At 52.1% G+C, this 19,736-nt stretch overlaps 1 protein-coding gene across 1 annotated transcript in view; it reads right to left on the minus strand.

Annotated features, from left to right (window-relative positions):
• BCR (BCR activator of RhoGEF and GTPase) overlaps nucleotides 1-19,586 on the minus strand; it is an 82,060-nt gene extending 62,474 nt beyond the window's left edge. Inside the window, exon 1 of the mRNA XM_033136143.1 lies at nucleotides 17,996-19,586. Within this exon, the coding sequence (XP_032992034.1) occupies nucleotides 17,996-19,568 (1,573 nt within the window). The 5' untranslated portion in view covers nucleotides 19,569-19,586. The remainder of the gene's footprint in view (nucleotides 1-17,995) is intronic.
• Between the last annotated feature and the right edge of the window lie 150 nt (nucleotides 19,587-19,736).

Consider the following 19,736-nt stretch of genomic DNA (forward strand, 5'->3'; position numbering starts at 1 on the left):
GACAGCTGCTTGGCAGGCTAGTGGCAGAGGGACATAATTTTATTGGAAAGCTCAAGGAATGAGGCCACCCCTGCACATCTGTCTATCCATGAGTGTTGCTGTTAATGCATGTCTGGGAATAAGAACGTAGGAAGCTGCTTTCTAACAAGTCAGAGACCTGGGGCCTATACAGCTCAGTATTGTCCACACTGGCTGGCAGTGGCTCTCCAGGGTTTCAAGGTTTCTCTCTGTCTTAATCTGGAGATGCTGCCAGGGATTTAATTTGGGGCCTTCTGTATGCAGGGCAGACGCCCTACCATTGAGCGATGGTGTGTGTGTGTATGAGAGAGAGAGAGAGAATGTGGCTGGCTCTGACTATGCCTACTGCCATGCTGCTGCCACCTGTTCTGGTACGTAAGTGGCGCTGCGGTATAAACCTCTTGGACTTGCTGATCGATCAGGCCGGCTGTTTGAATCCCCCCGATGGGGTGAGCTCCCATTGCTCTGTCCCAGTTCCTGCCAACCTAGCAGTTCGAAAGCACACCAGTGCCAAGTAGATAAATAGGTGCCGTTGCGGCGGGAAGGCAAACAGCGCTTCCGTGCGCTCTGGTTTCCATCACGGTGTTCCATTGTGCCAGAAGCGGTTTAGTCCTGCTGGCCACAGGACCCGGAAAGCTGTCTGTGGTCAAATGCCGGCTCCCTCAGCCTGAAAAGCAAAAGGAGTGCCATACTCCATAGCTGCCTTTGACTGGACTTAACCTTCCGGGAGGTCCTTTACCTTACCTTTTACCTTTCTCTGGAACATGGCCCCAGGCAGACAAACCAACAATGCATGTTTGCTAGATAGGCACATTATAGGCGCTGAAGCTCACAAGTTTTCCTGTAGGTTTGCTAGAGAGAACTCTGAGAGCCACTCCTCCCTGTACGCTGAATTCTCACTTGGCTGGACACTTCCTCTTTGCTATTTGGCTTCTCTTCACTCTAATTCTTCATCTCATCACCAAGCCAGAAATGTGAGAACACCTGCATGTCTGAGCTCCATTGCTCAGACACCATCTTAAGCTAGACTTAAGCATGTCTTTCTAAGCGAATTACCATGTTAAGCCTGCCTGAAGAAAGCTGCTGTAACTGTTACTCCTCAACAAGTATTTTGAGTGAATAAATGTTATTTTTTACAAGGCTGTTTGTGCAAGTGTTGTTTTAAGGGGGGAAATACCAGGAGAATCCAGTCTGCTTTAAACCATCCTGGATTAACTAAAAAGCTAAAACTAGCCTAAGCTTCCCTTTTAAGCTGCAAAGGGATGCACTCTGCTGAACTCACAAACTTGAGGAAGGAAGGATAATATCTAATCTAATAAATATAGCCTCTCCTGGCATCTATATACATCCCTACACTAAACACTGCCCATTCCCAGGCAGACTATGAAATCAGGGAAGCAATCATTACAAAGTTTGCACCAAAGAAGCAGCACTCTCACTCTCTCCCAGCATCAAACCCAGCACTGTGAAGAGAATAATACTGGCCTACCTCAAAGGACCATTGTAAGAATGACTCTCCAAAAAAAAATGCATCTGAAATGCTTTGGACCCTCTTGTGAACTACATAGCATTGTTACTTTGCATTTAGAAAGTAGTACCCCTTTTGATCCAGACCAGATGTTAACTCTAGTTAAAACCACAGTCAATGGGGCTGTGCAGAGAACACCTTGTTTGCCACTGTGAACTGCAGGCCAAAGCTCCAACCAGGAGGAATGAGATGGAACAGGCTGTGCTCAGCCTCACACAAACTGCAGTCTGAGCAAAGCCACTTCCTGGACTGGGTTCTTTAAAGACACGTTGGAAGAAGCTGGGATGGCGCCAGAACACTCTGTAATGCCCAGATGCAGGGTGGATGTTGCCCAGCTGTGGAAAGGCCTCCAAACACAGAGCCACAAATGGCGCCAGCTGCTCCTTGGCATCCACACACACATTTCAGGGGGGGCAAAGGCTCCCCAGAAGTGGTTGCAAGACTCTTGCACAAGGCACCATTGATCTTGGGATTCAGAACCACTGCAGCATCCTAAACTCATCAGTCAATTCTTTTGGATTCACTCTGACAGTCAAGTGAGGATGGTTAGATGAGGAACGTTTAATCTAACCACTTAAGCCTCTGCCCATCTTTAAGCCAAGTGAAAGCAGAACAAGCCGAGAAGCCGGTGAACAAGCGAGGCCGGAAAAATATAAAAGGCCACTTGTACAGCAGGGCTAAATTTAGACCTTGTTTTTGCTGAGAGTTTTGCAGAAAGTTGCCAGGCAGGCTCTGCCAAATGCTCGGCACAGTCTTTGCAAACTCTTCAGATCTGAAAGTTTTCCTTCCCTTTAACACTTGCCCGAAATACACCATCTGGCCTGCTGCATTGGAAAGCAGCAGCACAGGACCAACAAAACTCTCTGGATGGCATGGTGGGTTTTATGAAATGGGGGGAGATAGGAAGGTGATGCCAACGTAGAAAAGGCAAAAATCCCATCCCAGGTTGGTCCTCCTATGGCACGAACACCTGCCTCTTTGCAGCCAATTCGGTTTGCCACTCTCATTGCAAGCAAAGTCTAACGCAAAATCCATCCTTTAAAAAGAAAGAAAAACAGAATGTTGGGGTTCCCTCCAGAGCCTGCAGCTCTCAAAGTATGAGCCTCCATGGCCAGACCTCTTCAGTGAGAGGCGAAGATGGAGGGGGGGGGACTAGTGCCCAGTCCCCCAGGGGAGCACCTGCGGACAACCTATCCACAGGAATGGACCGCAATATGATATCGACTTTGCAAGGTGGCAGAGAGAGCTGCCAAAGCATCTAAGGTATTCATTCAGCAATTGGATGCCCCAGCAGTGCAAATTTGCAGATGGGAGTTGTAGTCCAAAGAACCTAGAGAGTGCCAGGTTGGGGGAGGCTGGGCTAAAGGAAACAGAGCTGGATGATTTGTTGTTCAGCGGCCTTCAACCTCAGCCAAGGAGGGATCATTAAAACACCCAAGAAGAGCCTTTTGGTCACTGGTTCAGACCAAACGGGGCTCCATCTTGCCAAACTCCCTGTTCTTGCAATGGCCAACTGAATGCCATTGAGCTCATCAAGCTTCTTGACCACATGAGATAATATGAAAGCTAGAGGAAGATGGCAGGATGTGGAACAGTTCTTAGGAACCTTTGGGGCAATAAAGCTCTTCCAGACTGTACCACATCAGGGGGGACGGAGACCATTCCAGGGCCAGGAAGAAAGCCTCTTTTCCTTGACAATATAGTTTTCCACCTGTGGGGAGCCTCCAGTTCTGCAGCAGAGAAGCCCCAAACACTCTTCTCGCTCGATTCCATTCCCGCTGGAAACTGGGGTGCCTGTGGGGCTTGTGCAGGACAGCCTCCCCATGCGTCAGCTTCACCCCCCACTTTGCCCCAACCCAAAATCCATCCTCTTGCCTGGACTGCTTTGGAGGGATGCAGAGCTGGCTTCTTCTCACAGAGCTCTTTTCAGGGGCCAAAAGCTCACAGGAGCTCATGATTCCATTGCATGGAAAGGGATTTCTACCTGACCTTCAAAGCCCATCCTGTGGCTCAGGCAGAAAAGGACCTTGCACATATTCCCCAAGAATTTGGCCAACGAAAGGCAGGCATGTATCCAGGGGCATCTTGGCTTCTCTCGTAACCAGGATTCCACCCATGTGGTCAGGGGATATTTTAAGTCTTTCAGCACTGTCTGTGGTTAACCAGTGCTTGGGTGAGCAAAGGAGGCAGCTGCCGCCAGCTTGGGGTTAAGATGCCTTCCCCTTCCGATCTGTTCTAGAGGCTGGAAAGGGGGCACCAATTAATTTCTACTGTGCAACACCAAAAATCAGCATAACCTCTTGTCACTGTGCTTTGTGGCACAGAGCTTCATGAGGGGAGGGGGCTCACTCTTGAAGGCACTCTCTCGCGTCCCACAGTGAAATTCTCTCTCTCTGCGCAGTGGTCCCCAGAGTTAAAATAAGTGACTGTCACCACCTGCCACTTCATTTGTTAAAAGGCAGGAATCGAGATCCACTCACAAGCATCCCTCAAGTCTGTCCAGTGGAGTCCCTGCCCCTCCCCCGTCCAACTTCAACTGGGGTCTGCAGTGACTTTGGGGGAGCCCCATGTAACTTACTTAACTGTTCCATCGGCCTTGACGTGGGAAGCAACCCCATCCAGAAACAGATATCTCTTGTTTGAAAGAGAAGCTTGAACAGAAGAATGTTGTTGGCATCTTCCAACATGTCTCTTGGACAGATGGGGCATTTGTCCCCAGAGGCTCTGAGCAGCCCCAACCCATGAGGCATTTGGCAATGCTCAGGGGTGGTTATTCCCACACGCTCCTTTCAACCCAGGAAGCTCCTTTCTCGTGAGATCTGGAGACTTTAAACACAGCTTCAGAAACTGAAGAAACCACCGAGCGTTAGACTAGAGGAGCATGATGCCTCGTAGTAATTCCAGAAGACCACAGAGAACAGCTAGTGAATCCTAATAGGAGGGAGGTGGCAGCAGAGAGAGGGGGTGTCGCAGGGTGGGGTGGGGGGCTAACACTACCTTCATTAATGCCTCTCTCCTGCTCCCTGGTGTAGCAGAGAGCTGGTAGGTCTGCCTGGGCACCATATGGGATGTGCTGGATTGATCCCCTTAGGGACCAGCTGCAAATTGATTTAGCAGAGACACTCCCTCCTGGCGTAAGTGAACTGATGCATGCCTGGGCGACAGATAATAAATGACCCCCGTTAACACAGTAAACAATTGGTCACAAAAATCTGCCTCTGCAGGCGCACCAAATATGTAAAAGGGAATAATAACCTGCTGCTAGATCAAAACCCTGGCTGGTTAAAATGTGCCAGCTTTTCGACTGCACAGGACTCCCTATTATAGGATTCCAGAGCAGAATAACCACACTGGATTGTGTTCCTGTTAGATTAGCCCCGGGTTGCGATTCCAAGCTTATTCATTTTATTTTGAAGTTTAAAAATTACAATGTGCTTGGGATCTAAAAATCGCAAAGCTTCTGTAAAACAATAAAACACAAGAACATCAAAATTGCAGTTCTAAAAACCCCTGGTCTGGGAATGCCCAGGGATTTTTTTAAAAAAACAGGCAGAAGAAACCATTGGTGCATGCCAGATGGCCGGGGTGAGGGTGGGGGTGAGGAGGGTGGCATTCTGTTCAACCAGGTGGCCACCGCCACCACGAATGCCCCCTCTGGTTCTGCAGGTTGCAGGAGTGCCAGCAGAGCCCCCTCCTCCAAAGGTCACAGTGCTCTAACAGGGCAGGAGGGAAAGTGTTCCTTCAGGTAACCTGGTCCTGAGGCGTCTAGAGCTTTCTGCGTCAACAATAACACCTTAAACTGAGCTCAGTGGCAAGCTGGCAGCTGGTTCGGTTCAATCAGTGCAGGTCGGGTAAATGTACGGTTAAGTCTCTCCCTGCCCCCTGCAGCCAATCTCTTCTGGACAACTGTGGAGCAAGGCCAGCAAGGGGTGGGGCCTAGGGAGAGGGGGCGTGGCCTGGGAATAGTCCCAAGGGACAGAGGGGTCCAGAGGGCTGCAATTGGCCCCCCAGGCCAGAGGTTACCCACCCCATGCTTGAGTTGCTGCACACTGTAATTTCATTATTGGAAGCAAGAAATGAGGACCTCCACCCCCTCCTCTGGGCAGGACTGAGAGCTAGCTCATTGCTGCAATGGAAAGCAAACTTGCCCTTCCACAAAACTGGATCTCATGCTCTCTTCACTAAGGCAAGGTGGACAGATGCCTCCCCACTTGATAAACAGACACAGACAGACAGACAGACAGACAGACACACACACACACACACACAGAGAGAGAGAGAGAGAGAGAGAGAGAGAGAGAGAGAGAGAGAGAGGACTGTCCATTAAAGTCATGATCTTATCAAATCCTCCAAGGCGTTTCTGCAAAGGAGGAGGGGAACGCCAAGCAAGTGCCTCTCACAATATTCTCCACACCAGGATTGCTTTAAAATTCATTAGTTTCTCTCCCCCACCCCATAAAACACATTCAGAAGCACTTTCCTCGAAAAGCTGCCCCCCTCCACCTTCAAAATGCAGTTCTGAGCTGCTGCAACCTCTCAGGCAACCTCCTGATTAAATGAAAGAGGCGGGAGGTGTCTTTTGGCTTAAGAAAAAGGGATGCTTGCTGAAATGAGCAACTTGCTCAAAGGATGCCCCAGATCAGTTCAGCCCCCATCGTGCATATTAAACATTACGGGGAGGGGGGGGCGAGTTGAGATGCCAGTGTGCAGGAAGGGGGCATTGTTTTCAACTGCCAACTGTTCTCTGCTGCCCAATCCTGTTTTGATTTATTCCCTGTTGTCTGGGCGTTGAGAGGAGATTCTCTTCTTCCATCCCAGCTTCCTCTGGGGCACATGGAAAGGAGAGATAAGCCCCTCCTATCAGTCAGTGTTGGAGAGATAACAGGAATAGCTCTTGAAAATTATTTTCTCACCCACCCCCTAACACACACACACAGAGAGACATTTTCTCATTACAATCCGTTTTTTCACGCCTTTTGATGCTGTTGCTTAAATTGTACTCTGTTAATTTTTTTTAGCACAATTGCAGGTCTATTTTAAGTGGAATCCCACCCCCACCCCTCTTTTTCTGTATGCAGCTAGTAGAAACACAGGAAGCACTGGATCAGATCGCTGGTCCATTAGCTCAGTAGTGTCTACACTGACTGGCAGTGGCAGCTCTCCAGGATTTCAGACAGGAGACTCTCTAGGGCAGATTTTCTCAACCCTGTGTCCCCAGAAGCTCTTGAACTTCAACTCCCATCATCCCTGACCACTGGCCATGCTGGCTATGAATGATGGGAGTTGTAGTCCAACAACACCTGGGGACCGAACGCCAGATATTTCCATTTTCTTCCTATTACATGCTGCTTATGTCACAAATTTATCTCCAATTAGCACCCATTTTTAAAAACAAATACCCTTTCCCCTCAACTGTCCGTTTGCATTTAATAAATAAATGTGATGATGATGGAAAGGGGGGGCAGCGCTTAACACCCCCCCAACCTTCCTTGCCCACAGAGAAGCACTGCCTGTCCTTGGTAACCAATGGAAGAGTGCAATCTTTGGACGGCTAATCCTGCTTCCCAGGCCCATCACAGAAACCTGAGAAGTAGAAAAGTCTACTCAATTTTGCTCAAGTTACCCAAGAGTTGGAAGGGGCCCTGAAAGCCACACTATCCAACTTTTGCTTGATGCGAAGAATCCAAAACTGGAGGCATTCTCCCAAGCGATGCAGTTTCTGCATGAAGGGCTTCTGCTTTCATCAAGGGACGCTACTGACCATTAGGCTATGTTCTGCCTCCACAGCTGGAAGGCAGCAGTGCTTCTGGATTCTAGTTGCTGGAAACTGAAGGGGGAGAGAGGGCTCTTGTGCTGGGATCCTGCCTGGGGGGGGGGTCCCGTTGGGGGCATCTGGTTGGCCACTCTGAGAACAGGATGCCCAATACAGCTATGTGATGCTGGGACTGATGGGAGCTGTGTTCCAAACCACCTAGAAGGCACCAGGATGAGAAAGACTGGGCTCAAGCAACTGTCCCAGAAGACACCCCCCCACCTGATGTGGTTAAGAGCAAATGAAAAGCCAGAGACATCTCCTCCTGGACCAGCCACACCCCATTCTGTCACCAGCCACTATTACAGCCCATCACAGCAAGAGTCATAAAAGAAGTTATTTGCCAGACTGGAATTGCAGTGGCCCCAGGCGGGATCAAAGTGGTTTTCCTTACTAGCCGCCCATAGGCAGCAGCTGGGTTACAAAGCCATCCTCTTTATGGCAAGGGATTGGGGTGTAGAGAGAGATTTGAGCTCCTTGGTCCAATGAAGGTAAACCAGAGCTGCCTGCTCAAATAGCCGGACTGGTGGCAGCCGACATGTCACGGGGAGGCAAACACCATTTCAGAAAGGATCCTGGCTCAGTGGCCAAGCAAACAGGCCAGCAGCTTCATGAACTGAATCAAGTTTCTCCCACAATTTCACACACAAAATGGCAGCCAAGGAGGCTCACCTGCGCCGGGGCTGGACCACTTCAGGGGCCTCGGTTGGTATCTCACAGCAGGCAATTTGCTTCTCTGCATAAAACAAAACACTTCCGTATGCAGTGTTCGAAATTAGCCAGGCGCATTTTGCACCTGGCTTTCGACCACTTGGAACCAGGTGACTTTTCTTCTTCAGTTCTCAAAGCTCTTAACCTAGCTCAAGGCTGTGATCTGAACTAGCCAGAAGTCTAACTGGGAATCAATCACAGTCAGTCAGTCCTTTGAAAAATAAAGACATTAGTCTTGCCCAAAAATGACAACTAGACATTCTGTTTTGGCGACTGCAACGTTGGTTTAAGGAGCCATTTGGCGCCTAGCTTATATATCTGAGTTTCTAACGTTGCTCCTATGTAGAAGGTGTCATGTCGAGGTGGAGGCTCAGCTAAACCCCTTCTCTCCCAACAAGATGCAGCCCCAGGTGAAGTTTTGGTCTGATTCTGCAGGGCTCTGAAGATATATATGCTGAGATTGATCATGGCCTTTCTCCTAACTTCCCCCCACTGTCTTTTAGGACTAAAAGAGGAAGGAGCAAAGCAGATCCCAAAAGTTTCCTCTTCTGCGCAGCTTAGTGAAACCACATCCCAGAATTCAGAGCTGGCCACCAGATGACAAGGAAGCTAGCAGGAGGAAGAGGCAGCCACACTTCCAAAAGGAAACACCATCCGCCAGTCCCCGTCAGTAGTCTCTGCTCTCACCCCAGACCATCAGCCGCTCACTCGCCTGGTCCTTACTTGGTTCAGAGGAAGCTGGAGGGGCAGCCAGCGGGAAAGAAGCAAACTGAAAGCACAGAAGGGTCGGGAGGGGGAAAGGCAAGGCAGTCGGAGAAGAGGCTGGATGAACAGTTCCATCAGGAGCAAAGCAGGCCCTGGCATGGAAAGCCCCTTTTGGCTGGGGCTCATGAGGTCCAGTTTCCAGTCCAGCCGCTGCCCGTTTCCTGCCAAACTGGGAGGAGCAAAAGAAGCTTGATTGCCGAGCCAGCCCAGGTGAAAGGGAAGAGGGAGCTGAGCCATGCCAGAGAATGCTGGCCGCACCTGTCCAGGGGATGCAAATGCAGACACCCAATCCCAGAAATGCAGGGTTTGGGTGCAGCTACCCTGGGGTGACCTAAAGGCCCTCACCAGGTGCTCAGAATCATGCACTCACATTTCTTCACAGTACTCCATATTCAAGAAGGCACCTGTGGCATTACAGGTGTCCAGCTTTTGCATCCCATGGAGAAGCGACAGAAAGCTGGACTACACACTGGAGAGCCAGTGTGGTGTAGTGGTTAAGAGCGGTAGTCTCGTAATCTGGTGAACCGGGTTCGCGTCTCCGCTCCTCCACATGCAGCTGCTGGGTGACCTTGGGCTAGTCCCACTTCTTTGAAGTCTCTCAGCCCCACTCACCTCACAGAGTGTTTGTTGTGGGGGAGGAAGGGAAAGGAGAATGTTAGCCGCTTTGAGACTCCTTTGGGTAGTGATAAAGCGGGATATCGAATCCAAACTACTCCTCCTCCTCCTCCTCTTCTTCTTCTTCTTCTTCTTCTTCTTCTTCTTCTTCTTCTTCTTCTTCTTCTTCTTCTTCTACATACCACAAGCTCTCCGTTTTGCTTTGCTTCTATCCTTAAAAAGCTCAAGTTTAAACTTTCCTTCTTTCTTTTTTTTTTAAAGAGAGAGCACATGTGTGCAAATCACTAGCTTTAATGTCCAAGGAGCTCAACAAGACTCCCAGCAGTCAGGAGGGGCATGTCAGTGCTTTGGCTAGCAAAACCAGGACTATAGGCAAACTGAGAAATCATTGAAAGTGTCATAGAACTGTAGAGCTGGAAGGGACCCCCCAAGGGTCATCTAGCCCAACCCCCTGAAATTCAAAATTCAAACCCAATCATTTGTCTAGGTCACAGATTCTCAAATGGCTTGGTGCAGAACTTTCAACTGCTTGGCAATCCAGCCCTGCCTATTGCCCACCTGACATCTCGGCCCTCCCTAGGGGAAAGAGCCCAGCCCTGGCAGCAGAGAGGAAGGAGGGAGGCCCTCCAGGGGCTCCACAAATGCCAGCGGATGATGAGAACGGCCTCCACATTTCAGCCCGAGGGCAGGGATCGCCCTGACTCCTCCTGAGACTCGCAAGCTGCCCTGGGAGCCTTGTTTTGGCTAAAGGGCAGAGTAAAAATGCATTAAATAAACAAATTATGAAGACTATGCAGCATTCCACATTCGCACACACTCATTCTTTCATCAGGTTATCTGCAAAACACAGCTCCCCTTCCCCCCACCCCAAAAAGAGGCCTCCCACACTCTTGACCTCTTTCTGGGCAGGACTGGCTTTTCTGAATAGACTGAACAAACAGCCAGCCAGCTAGGCTACTGACAACCGCCTCTTGCCCCAGTGGTGGCTACCCATCCTGGCGCACAGAAAGCCACGGTTTGGGTCCCACCCAGTCTGTGACTACCAGACGGCTGCAAGACCAAGCGAGCAAGCCATCTTCAAATACCTGAAGCGTTGCCACATGGAGGATGGAGGAAGCTTGTTTTCTGCTGCTCCGGAACCGATGGATTCAAATGACAAAAAAAAGAAGATTCCGACTAAATGTCAGAAAGAACTTCCTGAGGGCAAGAGCTGTTCAGCAGCGGAACGGACGACCTCGGAAGGTGGCAGGCTGTCCTTCGCTGGAAGTTTCTGAATAGTGGTCAGGCGGCCAGCTGCCAGGGATTATTTATCCCTGCATCGCAGGGGGCTGGACTGGATGACCCTCGGAGTCCCTCCCAACTCTACCATTCTGTTATTCTAATGGCACACTGAGGAGGTGTGGGGGACACGTGAAAAAGGAGCAAAGCCGGACTGACTGGAAATCCACCCACCCGGCAGCCCGAAAAAATTGGGTTTGAATTCCAGCCTGTTTGTTATCAAGGGGAAACTGGTTTGGCTTCTTCAGAACGTAAAGCACGGGGTTGGAGGGTGGGGGTGGAAGAGGCAAGATGCCCCGATGGGACCTTCGGCACACAAGACAAAGCTGTGCACGCTACTGGGCCATGGCCCAAACAAACAAACAAATAAATTATATCCCATCCATCTGGCTGGGTTTCCCTGCCCCCTCCCTCTCTCTCTTTGCCTCTCCAAAGAGCGTTCCTCTTTCAAACAATGGCGTCACCCATTTGCCGATGGGTGCAGATTTAACCAGCTAATAAACCAATTACAACTGATACAATTAGTTAATCAACTAAGCCCCACCAGAAACTACCCCCCTTTGAGTGTTCCTTCAATCCACTTTCTTCCCCCCATCTGTGGAGAAGCGCAAGGAGGAGGAAACATCACAGCCTTCGATCACAGCATGTGGAGAAGAAGCACAAAACTGTAAACTTGGGTGACCCCCGAGGGTCATCTAGTCCAACCCCCTGCAATGCAGGAACCACAGCTAAAGAATCCCTGACAGGTGGCCACTCAGCCTCGGTTCCACTGTCAAAAAGCTCTTACAGTCAGAAAGTTCTTTATAGCGTTTAAGCCAGAATCTCATTTCTTGTTATCTGAATCCACTGGTTCCGGTCCTACCCTCTGGAGCAGCAGAAAACAAGCTTGCTTCACCTGACATACAGATATTTGAAGGCGGCTATTGTCTCCTCTTCTTTCCAGGCTAAACACACCCAACTCCCTCAACCGTTCCTCATATGGCTTGGTCTCCAGACCCTCCAGCACCTCGGTCACCCTCCTCTGCACATGTTCCAGCTTTCAATATCCCTCTTAAACTGTGGCAGCCCTCCACTGCCTGATATGCAAGAGGATGCCGTAGCACTTTAAAGCAGTGTGAGAAATTCCCCGGGCACGCTTTGCGACTGGTGCAAGTCCAACTGCGACCATGTGGAGACCTCTGGGTGCCAGGTTGGCGACTGGCATCTCCACCTGGCTGGCCCCTCCAGCTTTCCTAAGCAGGTAAGTTGAAGAGCTTGTTTACTGCATTTATATCCCACCTTCTTTCCACCAAGAAATAGACGGTTCCCTCCTCCGTTCATCCCTACAACGACCCTGCGAGGTAGGTTAAGAGGCTATGACTGGCCCAAAGTCACCCAGACTTGAATCCTGATCTCCCAGGTCCTAGTCCGACACTAACCATGAAACCACACTGGCTTCCTAGAGTTCTTCTGCTATGGCGCAGCTCTATAAATTAAGTAGGTAAATAAATATTGGGAGAGCCAAATGTCACTTAAGAGAAGGGTGTGAAATATTTTCCGTGAAGTTATGCTACTCCATATTCTTTGCTCCTGTCTCAGACCAAATGGAGGGGAAAGAGGAAAGCTGGAAGAGGGGAGCTTTGCTACCAACCCCCCACTATAACAAAATTCGCAACCCCAGTCAGAACACCTAACACTGCCCCCAGCTTGGCATCTGAAACGCTGTAACACAAAATAAAGTGGGAGAACATTGCAGATTCTGAGGCCCAAGCAAAATGAGGAGACAAGCTTTGATCTGGAGGGATTTGCATTCTGAATACCAAGAAGCCCCCCCCCCCCACAGCACACACCAGCTTTAAAAATACAATGAGAAAAATAACACTGCCCCCCCCTCCAGTTCTCCCCAAAGGTTTATAATCAAAGCTTGCGGGAGCTCCCCCTTTTCAACCATTCAAGGGGTGGGGGGGGGGCATCCCCTGACCACAAACAGCCAAGCCCAAGAGCTCAGGAAAGGAAATCACAATCAGTGGGATGGCAGTGGAGACCCTTCAAAGCAGTGAAGAACCACCAAGCAACAAGGAGGAAGAACCAAGCACATGGACAGGGGCTTTCAAACATATGACCCCCCCCCACCCTGTGCATCCTAAGGTGGCAGAGTAGTGCCTGGGAGAACTGGGTTCGAATCCCCGCTCAGCCATGAAGCTCACTGGGTGACCTTAGGCCAGTCACTGCCTCTCAGTCTAGCCTACCTCACAGGGCTGTTGTGGGGATTAAGAGTGTGTGTGGGGGAACCATGTATGCCACCTTGGGCTCCTTGGAGGAAAAGGTTGGATATTAATGCAATAAATGGACAAATAGCAGTAATGTACCGTGTAGCTCACCCCCAAGCAGCAATTATGGGGGGGTCCCCCACAACTCTGCCACAGGAGTAGATTCTCACTGTTAGGTGGATTAGGATTATTCCCCCTGCACGGTCAAACTGAAGACCGATTAAGAAGGCTCCTAGGGAGCGGGTGGGGCTGTGGTGTAAACCACTGAGCCTCTTGGGCTTGGTGATTGGAAGGTCAGCAGTTCAAATCCGCACGATGGGGTGAGCTCCTGTTGCTCTGTCCCAGCTCCTGCCAACCTAGCAGTTCAAAAGCATGCCAGCGCAAGTAGATAAAAAGGTACCACTGCGGCGGGAAAGTAAATGGCGTTTCCATGTGCTCTGGCTATCGTCACGGTCCTCCGTGTGCCAGCAGTGGTTTACCCCTGCTGGCCACATGACCTGGAAAGCTGTCTGTGGCAAACGCCGGCTCCCTCAGCTTGAAAGTGGAGATGAGCGCCGCACCCCATAGTCACCTTTGCCTGCACTTAACCATCCAGGGGTTCTTTACCTTTTTTATGAAGGCTCCCATAAGGAGAGTGGCAGATGCCAACCACTTCCCAATGGGTCTTGGGGACTGTCCGACTTTCTGGATGGGCAGCTGACAAAATGGCCCTCAAGCAACCCACTCAGCAAAACCAAACAGGCTCCCTGGAGATCTTGAAAAGAGAGCCATTAGCGCAGAAAAGATAACCTTTCACGGATTGTTCCAAGGGGTGCGAAGGATCATCTTTCTCTGCCACCACTGCAGAGGGGCAGAGTTGTCCGGAAGAGCTTTTTCCAGGGCCTCTGGTATCTCTTGCAAGATAATACTCGAGAACCCTCACGGTGACCAGTTTACAAGGCACTCTGCAGATAAAGCGGTTTGCACCCTTGCAGCAGGTCACTTTGGCACCTGCTCGTCCAGTTCTGAAGGATGTTTGTGTAATCTGAAGGTGCGAACAGGAATCTTGGAACCTAGCCACGTATGCACTTAACCCTTCCTGGCTTACAAAAGTTGCCTGAGAGGGCCCGGCTGAGTGGCAAATGCCACTCTACAACAGAGCATTGGTCCACTGAACCTGAAAGAATTGGTGGGAAGGCTTTTGGTTTTTTTTAGAAAAGACCTCCTTGAATACCCGCCCCCCAAATGGTGTCTGGGCATTTTGAGGCAGCGCACTTGAGCACATGGCTTCATCTCAACTCCAGGTTTCCCTGAAGACGTTGAGACTTTACCCCCCATCCAAAATGGCGTCAGGAGAACGCACAAATTGAAACTTAATCCAGACATGTCAAAGGTGTTCCTGGCCAATAGGGAACACGGTTCGATCTGCATTGGATGCGGGTTGTGCTGCGCTTGAAGACCCAAGTTCATTTTCCGGGGGTTCATCTTCTGAGCCTAAATACCCAGATTGCATCAGTGCCAAGGAACACCTTTGCACAAATGAGGCTAATGTACCCACTACACCCATTCCCAGAGATGTCCAATCAGGCCGCGGGAATGTGGGCCTTATTTACATGTCGCCTGGACTACTGCAATGCACTCAATGTGGGGCTGCCTCTGAAGGAGTTTGGTTCAGCCAGGCTCTTGATCACAGTCAGAGGAGGAGAGTATGCAACTCATTCCTGCTTCACCGCAGCTTCAGTTCTGGGCACAATTTAGAGTGCTGGTTGTAACCCTTTTACATTTACGCTGCCATGCTCCTTAATTGTTTAAAAATGTGCCTTTTCCTGTATTATTAACCACCAGGAGCAGCGCATGTTTTGGATTACCTGCATTTTAATAGATTGGTTTTTAACGTTGCCTTAATTCTAAATTATCCTTAATCGTTTTCTTTTATACCTTTTTAGCTTTTTTTGTATTTCATCCATCTTGTTGTGATTTGTGTATGCTGAATTTAGCAGCCCAGTCTGCTGAAATGGTAGGATATAACAACAACAACAACAACAACAACAACAACAACATGGAAGCATAAACAAAATAAAACTGTGGAGGTAGTTAGTGCCTTGATGGAAAGGGGCCCTTTCTTCCTGCATCAGGCTTGCTCTTCAAGGTACTGCGCTGCTGTTTCTGTGGGATGGAGAGACATGACCCTTTGCATGCACACACACAAATTCTGGGCTTCCGGGGGGGGGGGGGGAACCAGGTCTGGTGCCTCACAGTTTCAGGGTTTCATCTGCTAAAAGAGCAAAAGCTTTTTGTGTGTGGAGGAGGGAATACCCATTTGAAAAGCACCTGCCTCTCTGCAAGGGCAGCCCAGGCAGCTGAAAGAGAAGAGAGGGCCCTGAGGCATTGGCCTGGGCACCCTCCCCTCCCCTCCTATTGTTCCTGCCCAGGAAACTGCAAGCCGGAGAGGCTTCCCAGACATCTAAAGAGCATCATCACAGGACAGATGGCTGCAGTTCAGATTAGACCAGTGGTTGAGCCTCCTCCCTCTCCTACCCCCCCCCCCCGCCCCCCATGCTTCTCCCACAAGATCCACAAGTCTTGAGAAGAAAAGAAATTGAGGGTTCTCTAATCTGGGAGGGAGGGAGGGAGGGGAGAGGTCACTTTGAGGATAAGGAGCCTTCGCCTTCCATGTGCCAAAGCCAGCTCAGAGCCCAAACAACCCCCCTCCCAATATAATGTGGGGTGGTGGGGAGAGAAATTCTCAGGAAATAAATGAGAGGCGGACACTCTACCTGCATTTAAATATTTACAAATGCCAAACTAGGAGGACGGAAGGATCCCAACTCTCCTTGAGAGCTTCAAAACCTCTCTACTCTGAGAGCCTCTTGAAGCCCAGCCAAGCAGGCAGGAATTTAGCTGTTTGCAAATGTCAGGCGCTGTTCCTTATTACAATATTGACTCTGGGAATGACAAAGGTGAAGGATATATATAGCAATCTGGACTCTCACTCCAGAAGCCACAACTTCTTCCAGTTCAGCACCTCCAGCATCCATCAATATTAAAAAGAAATGTCTCTCGTTTTAGAATGATTGTCAGCATGCAATGCCCCCCCCCCACTTTCATGCCCCTTGCTCTCCCCCCATTACCCATGTACATGTTAAGATTTCAAATGTAGATTTTTAATTGGTACTGGGCTGAATTTGTGGGGCTGTAGGCTACCTGAAGGGCACTTCCTGGAAGCATGAGGAGATATAACTCAATAATAAATTATTATCCAAGGCCTTTGCTAGACCTGTTATACAGAATCAGCTACTGCTTTGCTAAACCTGTCCTGCTCTTTAAGCAGAGGTCCAGTGACAATGCCTGGCATGCTGCAGGGGCAAGTTCCAGCAGCAACAACCACTGTCCATCATCTCAGAACTGAACGAGGGAAGCCAGAGTCTGTTAGAAAGGTACACGCAGCTCCTAAGTGGCCTTGCTCTCATCAAGTCCAGCATCTGCCTGGACACACAACGCACACCTGGCCAGTGTTTACGCCAGGAAGACGCACTCCTTAAAAGTAAGACAGGAGCATAGCAGTCTCAGGCCCAATAAAGTAGCATGTCCAGCCTTGCAGGTGATGAGCTAGCATCCCACTGAAATGACACAAGGCAGGTTCCTAAATGAAAGGGCAAGGGGCTAGGACCAGCCTTCCCCCAACTGGGTGCCCTGCAGCTACAATTCCCCTCAATGGCCATGGCGGCTGGGAGCCGTAGTCCAAAACAGCTGCAGGGCACTAGGTTGGGGAAAGGCTGAGCCAGATGACTTCCAGGTGCAACCAATTCACACACCCGGAACCATCATGTGATGACTGCACGTCTATCATATGATGACTGCAGGCGAAAATGAATCACAGGTAGAATCTGGCCCTTGACTCAAAACACAACATGCCTGTTAACACTGGGGGAAGGGAGCAGCTCAGCAGCGGAACACCTGCTTGGCATGCAGAAGGTCCCAGGTTCAATCCCCAAGGACACCTCCAGGTAGGGCTTGAAGAGGCCCTGCCAGTAGGTGTTGTTCGAACAGAGCAAGACCACTGGTCTGATTGTATAAAGCAGCTTCCTATATCCTTACTGTTAGCAAATTGAAATTAGCTGTTGTCAACTATCGAGTCATGATGGCATCAGTCCATCAAGCACGGGTGCAGACACCCCCACCCAGGACCTCTAGGGCACCCCAGCACCAACACACCCAACAAAGAGGCAGGGACCACTCGCTAATTACCTCAGTTTTGTGGGGCACAATGCACAGAGCAACTCCTGCAAAATAAAATGGGGCAGGTGACCCATGGACCACACAAGCCAAGCCACACTCCATAACATCTCAAAAGCAGCGCAAGGACATCTGAGCAGCCCATTAAAGCCCGGGGTTAGTCCATGAAGTCTTCCAAATTCAGGAGGCAAAAGGATGGAGGGGGCTCAGGTGTACCCTGCTCCCCTGTCATTCTGAGCAATACAACAGAATCCCCCAACCAGGCTAAAGAGGCAGGATCCACTGGTCCAAGGGCCACTTGAGTTGGACACCCTCCTCCTCCACTGACGCCACCCCAACATCTGCATTCTAGAGCCAAGGATCCTTGGGGCACCCCAACATGCTGGCACCTCCCTCCCCCCAAGAGATAAAGGACCACGTGAAGCCCCCAGATGGAGAGTTCCCAGCTTCCATAGAAAGAGAAGGAACCTTGGGATGGCACCACCTGACCCAACTAAGGGCAGGCAGCAGAGAAGGCCCAACCTGAGCAACTCACCTGAGTGGGCCAGGCCAGGCCAGGCATCACAAAGCTGTGCAAAGTGGGAGGTCAGAAACTCCCCCAACCCAGTCAGGCACAGAGTCACTAAGAGGCTATATGGCTAAATCATATCCCCACCCCCATACCTTCTAAAGGGACCATCAGAAAACAAAAGGCACCCCCACATACACCATTATCACGAATTTCAACACTGCTGCATGCTACAGAAAAGGGGGACACCCCTTCCCTCTTGAAGAACAAGGACACAAAGGGAGATTCCCACCCACCTGCCTCTCCAAGGTGGTAGCAGCTGTCCAGAGAGGCTCTGCCGGCAGGCAGGTCGCTGTCGCTGGGCCAGATCTGCCCGCTCTTGCGGACGCCCACGATGGTGGCCTCAGAGACCACAACCTGCTGCTGCTGCCGGTGCCGCTTCTGGGACTGGGGCGTCGGGGGGCTGCTGCTGCTGTCGAAGGACTGTTGGGAGTTCTGGGAGGGCGAGCGGCTCTTGTCGCGACCGTAGAGGCGGCAGGCGGTGGGGCTGGGCGAGACGTGGCTGGACTGGCCCGACGAGAAGTCCTCCTCGCTCGACGTGAGGTTCTCGTTGGAGCTGCAGTCGGGCGTGTAGCCGCCGCCGATGTCGTCGAAGCTGCGCGGCGAGTAGGAGCGGCGCGGCCAGGTCAGCGGCTTCTCCGGCTCCACGGCGGCGCCTTCGCGGCCGCGCAGGAACGGCGTCGGCGGGGCGCCTTTGCCCCCGGGCTCCCCGGCGCCTTCGCCCCCCGCCGCCATCATCATCATCATCATGCCCCCGACGTAGACGCTCTGGTAGGGCTGGAAGTCCGAGGGGGCGGCCTGCCAGGCGGAGGACGAGCGGGCAGCGCCGTTGCCGTCCAGCAGGTTGTCCTTGAGGAAGCGGGCGTTGAGCTCCGCGTCGTCGTAGTCGCCGTCGCCGAAGCAGGCCTCGGTCGAGCGGCCGCGCAGCCCTGGCAAGAGCTTCTTACGTGCCTCCAGCTGCATGGCTTGGCTGCCCAGCGAGCTGATCCGGTCCGAGACCTCCTTGTCGTTCACCTTCACCAGGCCCTTCTCGTGGTGGTACTCCAGATTCACGTAGAAGGGCTTCTCCGACGAGCAGGGCGGCGCTGACAACGGCTCCTTCCCATCCGCCGCTGCCGTCGTCAACGACTTCTTCAGCCCCCGCTCGAAGTTACAGCGCAACGCCGCCACGTTGCTGGCCGCGCCGCCGCCGCCGCCGCCCCCTCCGCGCTCCCGGCTGCCCACCGGCTCAAAGGCGCCCGCCTCCTTCTCCGAGGAGACGCTCAGAAGGCGCTGGCGACGGCTACTACTGCTGTTCCCGCCGCTGGGAGCCGCCCGGGCCCTGGCCGGGGAACCCCCTTCCGCCGTCGCCTCGCCGTTGCCGTCGGGCTGCTGCGTCGGGCTGTCCGCCTCGGAGCCGTCGCTATGCGCCGCCGAGAGCTTGCGGAGGGCAGGCGGGCGCGGCCGGTGATGGTGGTGGGGTTTGCCGCTTGGCGGTGGCGGCCTGGCCTGGCCGGTCGTTTGCGCCCCGACGTCGTCGGCCGCGGCCGTCCCCTCGTCTTCGTCGTCGTCGTCGAGGCCGGCGCGGGCGGGTCTCGCGAAGCCCCAGCGCTGCCGGTCGTAGCTCTTCTTCTCCTTGGCCAGCAGCGTCTGCAGGTAGATCATGCGGAAGCGCTCCTTGTTCACCTCCAGCTCCAGGCGGCGGATGGACGCCTTGCAGCGCTCCAGCTCCGCCTCGATGTCGCCCACCGAGCGCAGCGCCATCTGGGGAGGCTCCGAGTCGGCGAACTGCGCGCGCCACGCCTCGGCGAAGCCCACCGGGTCCACCATAGCGGCGGAGGCGGCGGCGGCGGCGGGCCGAGGGCCGGTCAGGGCGGCAGCGGCGAGCCCGGGCGGCGGAGCAGGAGGCGGCGGCGGGGGGCGCTCATCCCCCGGCGGAGGAGGCAGGGTGTCCGCGGAGGCGGAGGCAGCAGCGCTTCAGCCCGGGGCGCCCCGACC

Source organism: Lacerta agilis, chromosome 17, assembly GCF_009819535.1.
Source record: "Lacerta agilis isolate rLacAgi1 chromosome 17, rLacAgi1.pri, whole genome shotgun sequence".
Taxonomy (NCBI): domain Eukaryota; kingdom Metazoa; phylum Chordata; class Lepidosauria; order Squamata; family Lacertidae; genus Lacerta; species Lacerta agilis.